Source organism: Schistocerca nitens, chromosome 11, assembly GCF_023898315.1.
Source record: "Schistocerca nitens isolate TAMUIC-IGC-003100 chromosome 11, iqSchNite1.1, whole genome shotgun sequence".
In the NCBI taxonomy this organism is placed as follows: domain Eukaryota; kingdom Metazoa; phylum Arthropoda; class Insecta; order Orthoptera; family Acrididae; genus Schistocerca; species Schistocerca nitens.
In genome coordinates this window covers 103,682,631-103,695,240 of record NC_064624.1, presented here as the reverse complement: position 1 = coordinate 103,695,240, position 12,610 = coordinate 103,682,631, and the positions used below count along the sequence as shown (strand labels likewise).

General features: G+C 41.1%; 1 protein-coding gene across 3 annotated transcripts in view; it reads right to left on the bottom strand.

Annotated features, from left to right (window-relative positions):
• The window catches only part of LOC126213133 (sorting nexin-13-like), a 399,760-nt gene that overhangs the window by 59,628 nt on the left and 327,522 nt on the right, over positions 1-12,610 (bottom strand). For all 3 annotated transcript variants that reach the window (XM_049940749.1, XM_049940751.1, XM_049940750.1), the window contains one exon: positions 7,982-8,196. In XM_049940749.1, coding sequence (XP_049796706.1) covers positions 7,982-8,196 — 215 coding nt within the window. The remainder of the gene's footprint in view (positions 1-7,981; positions 8,197-12,610) is intronic.

The window sequence follows — 12,610 nt, the reverse complement described above, 5'->3', positions numbered from 1 at the left end:
TGTTCCGATTTCTACACTTGGAACTCCATTTTCTATCATCCACAGCTCCACTCATTATCTTCAAATCACAAAATGACAATATGTGCCCTCAAGCAGCAGCAGTGAACTACAAATATAACGGACATTCCAAAAGATACGAGCCGGAGTCTGGATTGCGCGAACGGGTGACAGGAGGGTAATATTGTGGCGTGTGTAACGAGGAGAGGTTCTGACCGGAGCATGGAAGTTCACAACCCGTCACTAGAGGGCACGTCTGCACATCACGTGACTATACAGAGCTAGCAGCAGCACGTATAAATCGTTCAATGCTGCCAGTCGCATTGCACACAGTGACATGGAGGCATCAACAAAAGAGCAAAGGGGTGTCGTTCATTTTCTGACAGCGAAAGGAGGAGGAGGAGGAGGAGGAGGAGGAGGAACAGACATTGATCGACGAATGTCACAAGTGTACGGTGAACACTGCACGTCCCTCGTGAGGGGCACGGCTCGGTACAAGTGCTCGAGGGAAGAACGGGTGTCGCTAGCCGATGATGCGCGGTCTGGAGCACCACACCGTATTACCGATTGCATCGTCCAGCTGGTGGATGCAATCATTACCCGGGACCACCGAGTGACAGAGTGAAAGCCGTAGCAGCCGTGTTCAGATCGAGCATCAGAAGTGTTCACACCGTCACGAAGAAATGACTACGAACGCACAAAGTGTGTGCCCAATGGGTGACCCACAGTCTTCGACATGAGTCACGGTGTCATCACTTCGAACCAGAAGCAAAAGACAAAGTCTCCAGTGGAAGCATCCAGGGTCACCTCCACTGACAAAAGCCAAGCCCATCCAAACAAGTGCAGGAAAAGTTATGCTGACGTTCTTCTTTGAACAAGATGGCCCCCTTCTGATTCACTTTCTGCAGCACAGGACAAAAGTGAATGCCCAGCATTACTCGCAAACCCTGACGAACTTCCACCGAGCGATCGAATCAAAACGACCGGGCAATCTGACCCGTGGGATCTTTCTGCTCCACGACAATGCAAAGCCTCGTACAGCCGACACAGTCGTGGCACTGCTGCACACATTCAAATGGGAGGTTCTCGGCCACCCTCCGTACAGTCTGCACCTCTCTCCCTGTGATTGCGGCATTTTTGATCCCCTTAAAAAGGCTCTGAGGGACAAATGATTCACCTCGGACGACGACATCCGGCTGCACGTGCGGAACTGGTTAACATTGCAAACCCAGGAATTTTATGAGACAGCCATTCACCGCCTTGTGTCACAGCGGGAAAATTGTCTCAACAGCCAGAGACAATATTTATACCATACAGGTACTGGTTTCTGTAATTATGCCTCTGGCTCGTTTCTTTTTGAAAGCCTATTATAAAACATGACAGCCGGTAAATAAAGCCATAGCAACTGGAATACCAACACGGAAAACAAAAATGCTACGAACTTGTGTGACAACCTAATACATTAATTGTGCAGCTTTGTTTATGGAAAAAATGATGTTATTTTGCACATTTATCATAGCACATGAGACAGCAGAGCCAATGACAGAATAGTCTAGTGGGAGCACTTATAATCTGGACTGGTGACACTGGCCATAATTGATGTCAGCATGTGATAGCTCCAGTTAAAGGAAATGCAAAAATATAACAAGAATATAAGCTGCATTCTAAAACTGGGAGCTGCCACTGTAAAAAATCAAAGTACTGCTCCTTTGTCTGCATTAGTAGTAGTACAGTATTCTGTCTTACAGCAGGTCTTGTCATGGGTTAAGCCTCTTCCACTTTTGTCTGTCAATAGCCAGTCTTTTCATTTTTGAATATTTGCCTCCTTTGATATTGTCCAGCATTTGATATCTTCTTTTCCTTCTTCCCCCTTTCCCCCACGCCATTCCTTCTATTGCTTCCTTCAATAAACAGTCCCTCCTTAAACAATGTCCAATCCAGTTCTCTTTCTGATAACTTTCAGCATGTTTCTTTCTTCTCCAACTCTTCTTAATACTTCTTCATTCCTTACTCGGTCTTCCCATTTCACTTTTTCCATTCTTCTCCATATCAACATCTCTAGTGCCTCCAATCTTCTTTCATCTTCCTTCCTCATGTCCAGGTCTCTGCACCATATAGTGCAACACTCCGGATGTAACATTTGGCAAGTCTTTTCCTCAGATCTTCGTTTAGTGGTCCACAAAGTAATTTCTGTTTCCTCTTGAATCCTTCTTTTGCCATTGCAATTATTTTCCTAATTTCTGTTGAGCAATACATATCATCCATTATTACACTTCCCAAGTAATTGAAGTTATTCACTTGCTCTATTTCATCTCCCTCTATTTTCATGCAGCACTTCCTCCCCTTTCCACCAATTACCATGCTTTTCATTTTCTTCTTCTTAATCTTCATTACATATTCTTCTAATTTTGTGTTTAGATCATCTAACATTTGTTCCATGTCTGTTGCACACACTGCCATCACAACCATGTCGTCTGCAAATCTTATACACTCTATTCTCCGACCCCCTATACAAACTCCCCTCCTTCCATCAAATTTTCACTAACAATTTCCTCCAGATATATATTGAACAGTGTTGGTGATAAATAACAAACTTGTCTTACACCTCTTCCCAGTTCCATTTCTTCACTCATCACACCACCTATTCTTACTCTTGCTCTCTGGTTCAAATATAAATTTCTAATTAGCCGTCCATCCCTCCAGTCAACTCCACATTTCCTTAGGATTTCCATCAGTTTGTCCCATCTGACACAGTCAAAAGCCTTCTCAAAATCAATGAACACAACATACACCTACCTTTTCTTCTCCAAGTACCTCTCCTCTATCACTCTCAGTAGCCCAATGGCATCTCTAGTTCCCACTCCTTGCCTGAAACCAAATTGTTCATTTCTTATTACGCAATTCAGCTTTCCATATAGCTATCTGTTGAGTGTCCTCAGCAAGACTTTGGCTGCATGACATATCAGGCTCACTGTTCTATGTTCCTCACACTTTTTGCACTGTTCTATGTTCCTCACACTTTTTGCTGTACTTTTTCTTTTCTATAGGTATTAAGATACTTTCTGTAAAGTCCTCTGGCCATTTTCCTGTCATGTATATTTGATTACACAATTCAGACAACTCCTTTTTCCCTCCTTTCTCCAATGACTTTAACAGTTCCACAGGAATCTCATGAATTCCCATTGCCTTTCCATTTTTCATCTCCTTCATAGATTCTCCAATCTCACTGGTTAGTAGTGCATTTCCTTTGTCTGCATTAGACGGTACAGAATAGCGTTCATAGTATTCTGCCTCAGCCAGAACTTCAAGCACGGTGATGCACACTTTGAATTTCATCAGTTGGCACAAAGCTGTTCCTGAGTTGTGGAGTAGTGGAGAATATGAGTGTTACACAGGGTGAAAGTGACACCTAAATGAGATAAATACTCATGTATTTTTTCTTAAGGGACGTCATATTTGCTGCTCACTGTAGAAAGGACTGCAATTTCAGCCATTGGACAATTTTCAAGCAGTACTGCAGAAGCTAAAAGAATACTAAAATGAAGCACAGAGCGTATATACAGAGCTGTACAAATATGTCGTGTAGACTCTAGTACATTACAAAAATTGTGAAAATAATATATCACTTACATTTTGCTTCAGCACGTCCGACATTAAAATTCTCCAACACATATACATGTCATCATCAAGAATAGGCCTTTCACTGTAGAAATACAGTAACATCAAATGAGTTTACCCCTGTACATTGTGAAATGATGTAAATTATGTGAAATATTGCCAATGTTAACATCCTTCACATAAATCGCTACAAATCAATGTCTCGATTCGCGATTTACATGTCAACAGAGGCTGTTTGTGCATAAATTCCTTCACAAGTCAGACTGACTGTCTGCTAATCAGAGAGAGCACATTCCTGTGGTGATATTGTGAGCTTCCTATCTTAAAATCTTTTTATGTCCGTTGACAACACACAGGTTTCTAGGTGATTATGTGAGATGCAAGGAGACTGGATGGGAAAAATTTATTTGTAATGGAGTTGCATAAAAATACACATGTTATCTGTTCAAAAGGTCTCATGCTAACTTTGGTATCTACACAGAATATGGCAGCAGAACTCCGACACATTACTTTCTTTATGTGTACATCGCAACTTATGAAAAAACATAGAACGGGCAAAATACTTGCCCATAATACTGACAACAGTGCAGCACAACTAAACTGGACAATACACCACGAGACACTACCTCGTACATACAGTGTATTTTTTCTTGCCGAGCCCTAATATAGGGAAAGTAAATACGTAAAAATATATGTACATATAATAATAAATTGCACAGTAATTAAAATGCTTTCAATAAAAGTGTAAGATGTCATTATACAATAATATGATGCACTGCTAAATAGTATGAATATACTAAGTGAAAAGCATTCTTTTTGATGATGACATTTACGCATGATTGAGGATTTTGGAAACTGACGTGATGAAGCAAAATGTAAATGATGTATTATTTTCACCATTTTTGTAATGTACTACCTACTACACAACATGTTTGTGCAGTTCTGTATATAAACTCCCTGCTTCATTTTTGTATTATTCTACAAGGTGTACAACTTTGATTCTCCAACATTTGAGGCTTTAATGAAACAAATTGGTTACACATGTATCATTCAAAGTACCGGCTGATCAAAAAATCAGTATAAATTTGAAAACTTAATAAACAACGGAATAATGTAGATAGAGGGGTAAAAATTGACACACATGCTTGGAATGACATGGGGTTTTATTAGAACCACACCACACTGTTAGACGCGTGAAAGATCGCTTGCACTCATCATTTGGTGATGATCGTGTGCTCAGCAGCCACTTTCGTCATTCTTGGTCTCCCTGGTCCCCAGACCTCTGTCTGTGCGATTACTGGCTTTGGGGTTACCTGAAGTCGTGAGAGTATCGTGATCGACCGACATCTCAAGGGATGCTGAATGACAACATCCGGCGCCAAAGCCTCACCGTAATTCCAGACATGCTTTACAGTGCTGTTCACAACATTATTCCTCGACTACAGCTATTGTTGAGGAATGATGGTGGACATATTGAGCATTACCTGTAAAGAACATCATCTTTGCTTTGTCTTACTTTGTTATGCTAATTATTGCTATTCTGATCAGATGAAGCGCCATCTGTCGGACATTTTTTGAACTTTTGTATTGTTTTGGTTCTAATAAAACCCCATGTCATTCCAAGCACGTGTGTCAATTTGTACCTCTCTATCTACATTATTCCGTGATTTATGCAGTTTTCAAACTTATACTGACTTTTTGATCACCCGGTATTTTTCACCAGCCACCATTTTCTCCCATCTTTAAGGCAGTGTACGAATCCCACGTCGAAAAAATTTACCACTGACCTACTATTGATATAAACACATCCAGGTGATAGTAGCGTCACTTGGCATGTAGTTTCAGAGAGCATGCTGTCTGTGGAGAATGCGTGCAATCTATCTGACTTTGACCGAGGGCACAATGTTATGGCCCAGAAGGTTTGGGATGAGCATTTCAGAAATGTGGTGTTTTCAACAAATGGCAAAACCAAGGTGAAGGCACATCCAGAGGTCATGGGGTTGGGCAACCACCCCTCATTGCAGATGTCGGACATCGTAGGCTGGGCAGATCGGTAAAACAGGACAGGCGGCAAACAGTGGCAGAACTAACATCAGACTTTAATGCTGTGCAGAGTGTGAACACACAGTGCACCGAACTCTCCTAATGATGGGCCTCCACAGCCGACAACCCGTGCATGTGACGATGTTAACACCACGACACAGGCAACTGGGCCTGAAGTGTGCATGTGGCCACCGGCATTGGACGTTGGTGCACAGTGTTACACGGTCTGATAAATCCCACAAACTTCTTGACTGTGCTGATAGGAGGGCGCAAATCTGTTGCCTTCCACAGGAACGACTCCTGCACAGCGGGACAGAGGCAAACTGGCAGCGGCTCCGTTATGCTCATTCACGTGAGCATCCGTGGGTCCAGTGGAGCTTGCACAAGGTACTGTGATGGCCAAGAAGTATTGTACACTGGTTGTAAACCATGTACATCACTCAATGAAACATGTTTCCTGACAGCAGTGGCATTTTTCAATGACAGCAGCACGGAGTAGTTCAAGGAACACAGTGGCGAGGTCCACTTGATGTGCTGCCCCCCCCCCCCCCCCCCCCCCAGCTCACCTGATATGAACCCGATCAAACTCATCCGGGTTGTGATTGAACGTGACATCAGAGCTCATCGGCCCCCTCCCCAGAATTTATGGGAATCAGTTGACCTTTGTGTGCAGTGGTGGTACCAGCTACCTCCAGCAAACTATGAAGACTTCATTGCTTCCATGCCATGATGCATCCCCGCTCTTATCTATGCCAAAGTGACATCTGGTTGTTAGGCAGTTGCTTACGATTTTCTGACTGATCAATATTCGTGTAATACATTAAGTTCACACTTGATAATGGGAATTATTTCCCAAAATGCATAGTGCTGGGAATAAATAAAGGAAATTCCTGAGTGGCAGGTGCATATGTTATTTTGTCAATGAACAAAACTGTGAAGATCAAAATTTAATGCATCGATGTCCACATCTATAACATTTTTGGTTTAGTCAGCACATCAAAGCCAGACAGGACTTCGAGCTTTTGACAGAATACTTGATCATCACAGTGATGCACAGGCGCTTGTGAATTCGAAAGGATGTTACTGACCGCATAGGAAAAATTTTGAAAACATTGAACATTATGGTAATCTACAAACCCACCCAGAAGATACAGGAGCATCTAAAATCAGCAAAGGATGCTCACAAACCACTGAAAAAAGCAATAATTTATAGGATTCCGTGTAGTTGTGGGGAGAAATATGTGGGTATTACAAAAACAATGTTCAAAGAAACAACTGGAAGAGCACAGGGGCAACTGCACAAGAGGGGAGATAGACAGATCAGCTGTTTTGGAACAGGTTTTGTGGTCGTGAGACCACCAGATATGACTCAAGTACTCACAGCCACAAGTGAATACCACAAAAGGTTATACAGAGAGACCATAGAGATTGTAAAACACCCAGGAATTTCAATAGGAAGGAGGAGGGCGTGAAATTAAGTGATATCTGGGTTCCGGTGCTGAGGAAGATGTGTACCAGTCTTCTTCCATGGGTAACAGCAACAGCAGAAGAGAACAGTCAACAACAGCCAGTTGCGTTTGGATATTCAAAACGTGTGACGTCACGCCATTGCAAGGAGGCAGATGCAAACAGAATTTTTTTGCAGTCACTAGCGAGGCAGGGAGTGAATTTGGACACCCAAAAAAAAATCTACAATCTCCCTCAAAAATGTCCTCCACAGACGGGGATGAAATGTTGGATTTTAACGGGAATTCATTTGACCACAGCACTATAGCGCAGAACATTTTATTACTTGTAATACTCTGTTGTATTTATCAGCTGCTTTTGTGGTGACCATTTACAACACACAAGCAGCTCGCAGTTGTCGGCATACGTCACCATTACGTCGCTCCGGCATAGGTTATGGCCACGTCAACTTGGCACATCTGGCTGTGTCTCGTCAGCAGCATAGAGGGCTCACCTCCACGTATTACTACAAATGGTCAACACGACATTATCCACAACACTTGGTCATTCCCGACATAGATGACAGACAATTTTTTTGACAGCTCCACATTTTACCCAGATTGGATGCAACATGAATCCGAGTATGGTCTACACAAACAAAACTGCTGCTTTTACAGTCACAGACTTTCACTGACTATTTCCAAGGGCTAAAATAAAATATTAAACTGGCAAAATAATTTTTACTGTGACAGAAATCTATAGTGCCCGAAGGAGCAAAATTACAGAATTGCTGGGTAATGAGACTAACTGTTTTGTTTAAAATAAAAAAAGCCAGCTTACAGAGGGAAAGTACTCCCCACTCTGGGCTGCCACTCACTTGAAGGCGCGCAGGTAGTCTGCCACCTGGTCCGGGCTGGTCATGAGCAGCACATAGTCGAGGATGCGGCGGTTGACGATGTCGCCGAACATGGTGCGGATGATCTGGCGCAACAGCGTCACGATGCGCCGCCGCAGCCACTGGTTGCGCTGCTTCAGGTCGAACACCTCGTCCATCAGCAGCAGCATGATGCGCAGCGGGATGTTGTCCGCCGTCTGAGGGACATGCGCACCGTTTGCACTGTCATCGTTACTAAATGTCACTTCACTTTCTCGATAAAACCGCGAGAGAGATGAGAAAATTATTTTATTACTGTGCACTTAGTTTTGACACTATCTCATTGTCTGGCAGACCTGGGCATAATCAAGGTTGCCATAAGTTTCCCCATTTTTCCCTGACTAATTTTGAGATTTCAAGGGCAAGTTAAGACGTAAACTGAATCGAGAAAATCGCGGCCTGAGCTACACTTCGCGTGATCTTTTGAACACGGCAATGTGGCATGAGCTACGCTCGGGCTCGGTCTGTAAAGTATTAAGTAATGTACGTACTTCTCAGCACAACAGTTTTTTGTTTGCACATTCACAAATTCGTTCTCACTCCAATGGTAGCAAACAAAATTTCATTTACTGCCAATGTGCACAAAGTCTTTCTGCAAAAGGTTATATGTAGTACCTTTTGCTAACCATTTTGTGCTTTCAAAAATTAGTCTTCATCAAATGGCTGTGGATTTAAAAAAAAAAAAAAACCCACAATCCAACTGAAGACGTTCTGTAAACCACAAAGTGTTAGTATGTACTGCACATTATAAATTTAGCTGCAGTAAATGTGTTGTAATGTATTAGAGTCAAAAATTTCTTCTTGAAAAGAAAAATGAGGTGTTATTCATACATATCTTGTTTTAAGACCAATGTGACCAAAGATTAATGACTAAAAAGTTACGTAGCAACTCAAATTTCATTTGTGGCTGTGAAAAGCAGTAAACTAAAATTTGTTCCCACATAGGACGAAAATGATCTTAGGCAAACTTGGAATTTTGGCCTGGAAATCTTGGGAAATCTTTTAATGGAAAAAAATAGGAAATTTAATGACTGAAAAACATTAGTGTCTTCTTTTTGTTGTTTCTGCAGTATACTGGGTTACATAGCAGCCCCCACCCCCACTTCAAGTTGCATGTGAGACAAATATTCGCAGACTGGTCTGCCCACTCCTGCATAACTGATGATTAATACATTCTGAAATGTGTCAAACGAGCAGTAAAGTCATTCCTTGCCCGATGTTTCACTTTTGCCCTGCGACCCAGTCAGCCTGAATGGAGAACTACTGATTATTATAATAATGGTCGCCTGTCTCCTCCATAACTTTGTAGCGGGACTTTGAATTTTGCCACGCTAAACTCGTTCCCTCAGATATAAATTATACCGTCGCAGCGGTATGAGCGCTCGACAGCGGAGAAAATACTAAAATTGTAACTCTTTTTTGTTTTCTATCCGTTTTTTGTCTCTTGAGAGCCGAAGCTTATTTCAGATGTAAAAAAACTTATTAGCTAGTCTTGGTCGGATTAAGACGAAAAAACTCATTGATGTGCAGACGTGTTGTGAAAGTTTGTACGAAATTTGGAGGTTGAAAGCAGCAACATAAAATATATTGCAACACCAAGATGGTTTTAGTTTCTATACATTAGTAATTCCTGGACAATGAAAATTTATTGCAAGATTTCGGAGCAGCTACGACTTTTCACGCAGAAATGAAGTAGGATATTTTTGAAGACCTGGACGCTGCACGAAAGAAGACATGTTAACATGGTAAAGGATGAACTCTTATCTACGCCACTCCCCCCCCCTTGTTAATCACATTTTGTTATTCTCTGATCCTTTCAATAATTTTTGTAGCGGAAATTGGTTTGACGTTTGCTCAGAAACGCCACAAGGACCACCCCAACAATATCTTTTCCGAATCACGAAGTCCGATAACTTTTCTGTAATACGAAGTCTGATTTGCATTTCATTCTTTCCCTTTTTCACGGTCATTAACCATTTTAAAAACCCCTTTTTATTAACCATTTCTTCCCACATTTTCAAACTTTTCTTTTCTTCTCTTTTCCTTTTTTATTAACCACTACAACTTTCTATTCTATCACATTTATATTACTGAAATAAAACATTCTTGAAAATCTTGGAATCCCTGGGACTGATATCTTGCCACTATCAATGTTGATAACAGGCAAAAATTGTCAAGATTCTTAATTATAGAATGGGTGGATTGTCTATATACATAACAAAGTTTGCACGCAACCCTCTGTGTGCAAGGCCTACTAGCACCTATCCAATTTTCTTAGTGTTGCTGTATTTGATTTTTAGAATTCTTGAGAAGTTAGTTTCATTGATCACCAATACAGTTATTTCAAAATATATTTGAAGACCAGGCTTTTCATCTGTCTCCCTAAGCAGACATTCTGGCCTTTTCTTTATGGTCTGTACAACTCCAACTATTATCACGCGATCCTCTGCAAAGCAAAACAATCTAGTGTTTTTTCCGATCTACCCAGCTTTTTGTAGTTATCAACTTCCTGCTTTTCTTCCTCTATTTTCGTGTCTCTTATAACTTTTTACAGTAGACAATTGAAAAATAGTAGTGACAAACAGTCTCAACTTTTGATAAAACTTGGAAGGGACTAGAATCTGTTCCAACAAAATTTACCTTTAGATACTGTGTTTGTAATAGATTCTTTAGTTACTTCGATAGTTTTCCTATCGACTGTATATTCCTTCCTGGTTCTGAAGAGGGAGTCTCTGTCCATTGAAATCATAAGCATTCTTAAAATTGCCAAATAGAAGCACTACTTTATACTAGATGTGTTCAAAAAGAAAGGTGACTTTATATTTTCATGAAAAAATATTTATTTATTCATCAATTTTCATGTCATCCCCTTCAAAATAACCCTCCTCAGATACAATACACTAGTCGCAATGCTTATTCCAATCCTCGAAGCTATTCTCAAAAGCACTTTTTCATACAGCCTTGAGTACTTCCAGCAATGCAGTTTTTATTTCCTCAACTATTGAAAATCTTTGTTCTTTCATAGGTCTTTTCCAACTGAATGAGCAGGAGCATTATCGTGACGCAAAAGCCATGAATTATTTTTCCTCAATTTTGGACTTTTTTGCGTACCATTTCTCACAAATGGCGCAAAACGTCAAGGTAATAGTCCTTATTGACCGTATGACGTTGAGGCAAAACTTCATGATGCACTACGCCACAGTAATTTTGGAGGGGGTGGGGGTGGGGGTGGGGGTGGGGGTGGGGGGTGGCAGTGAGCACAACTTTGACATTTGATCGAACTTGGCATACTTTTTCGGTCTTGGCTCTCCAGAATGCTTCCACTGGGATGAGTGGGTTTTGGTTTCCACATCATAGCTGTAAACCCATATTTCGTCACCGGTTATGGCCCTTTTGAGCAAATCAAGATCATCATTTACATCAATCAAGAGCTCCTGAACGTTATGTGATAGTTCTTCTGATCAAAATTGAGAACTTTTGGAACAAACCTCACTGATACACGTCTCATGCCCAAAACATCTGAAAAAATTGCATGACACAAGCCGACTGATATGCCAACATCCTCGGCAACTTCTCTTACGGTAATTCGACGATTTTCCAAAACAATTTTTTTCACAGCTTCGATGTCATCATCTGTTGCTGATGTGCTGGGGCATTCAGAGCGAGGTTCATCATTGGCATTTTCTTGGCCATCTTGGAAGAGCTTGTACCACTTGTAAACCCCGTTGTTTTTTTTAAGACTCATCGTATGCCATTACCAACATTTCATTTTAAGTGTTTTAGAGCACTGGATTCCACTTTTCACACAAAATTTGATGCGAATTTTTTGCTCCATTAATTTTATAGTAATCGAAAATCACCGAGCACACTAAAACATATCCAACATTTGTATCTGTCAAAAACAAACGAAGTATGCTGTACAGTTGAAACTGTGAACATATGTTTGGAACATGTTTACCCACACACACACACACACACACACACACACACACACACACACACACACACACACAAAGTTAGATACATTGATAATTGAATGTATGTTGCCCGCACAATTTGAAAAGTAACCTTACTTTCTGAACAGCCCTCGTATTTGATATTTTTGCATATCATGAAAGGGTACAGTACCGCCCGACATTGAAAATAGGTACAACATACCTCATTATTTTTGTCAGCACAACATATTTTTTTCTAATAATAACTCAATTTCAATTAATACAGCGAAGCCGGATACCAGTGTGGGAAAGAATGACAATTTATTTATTTAATTGATCACATGTGCACTTCCACAAAGTAAATCCCTACATCCAGTTTGGTGAGATCTGTGAAATGAATGAATGTATGGTCGTCTGCTAACCGCAGATAGTGAATGTGAATATATGATCATCTTTGAGATGATCCTTTGGCCAACTTTGGTGGGACCAAAGAGATGAAATTTACCTGAGCTTTGAGCACCTGAAATGTGGCTGACCAATACGGTAGCAAGGTGCTCCCCCACTTCAGCAGAGGTGCGAGAGGACCTGAACAACGGCCATGTTTCAGCACTCTGTCGCTGGATCTAGTGTTGGTAAG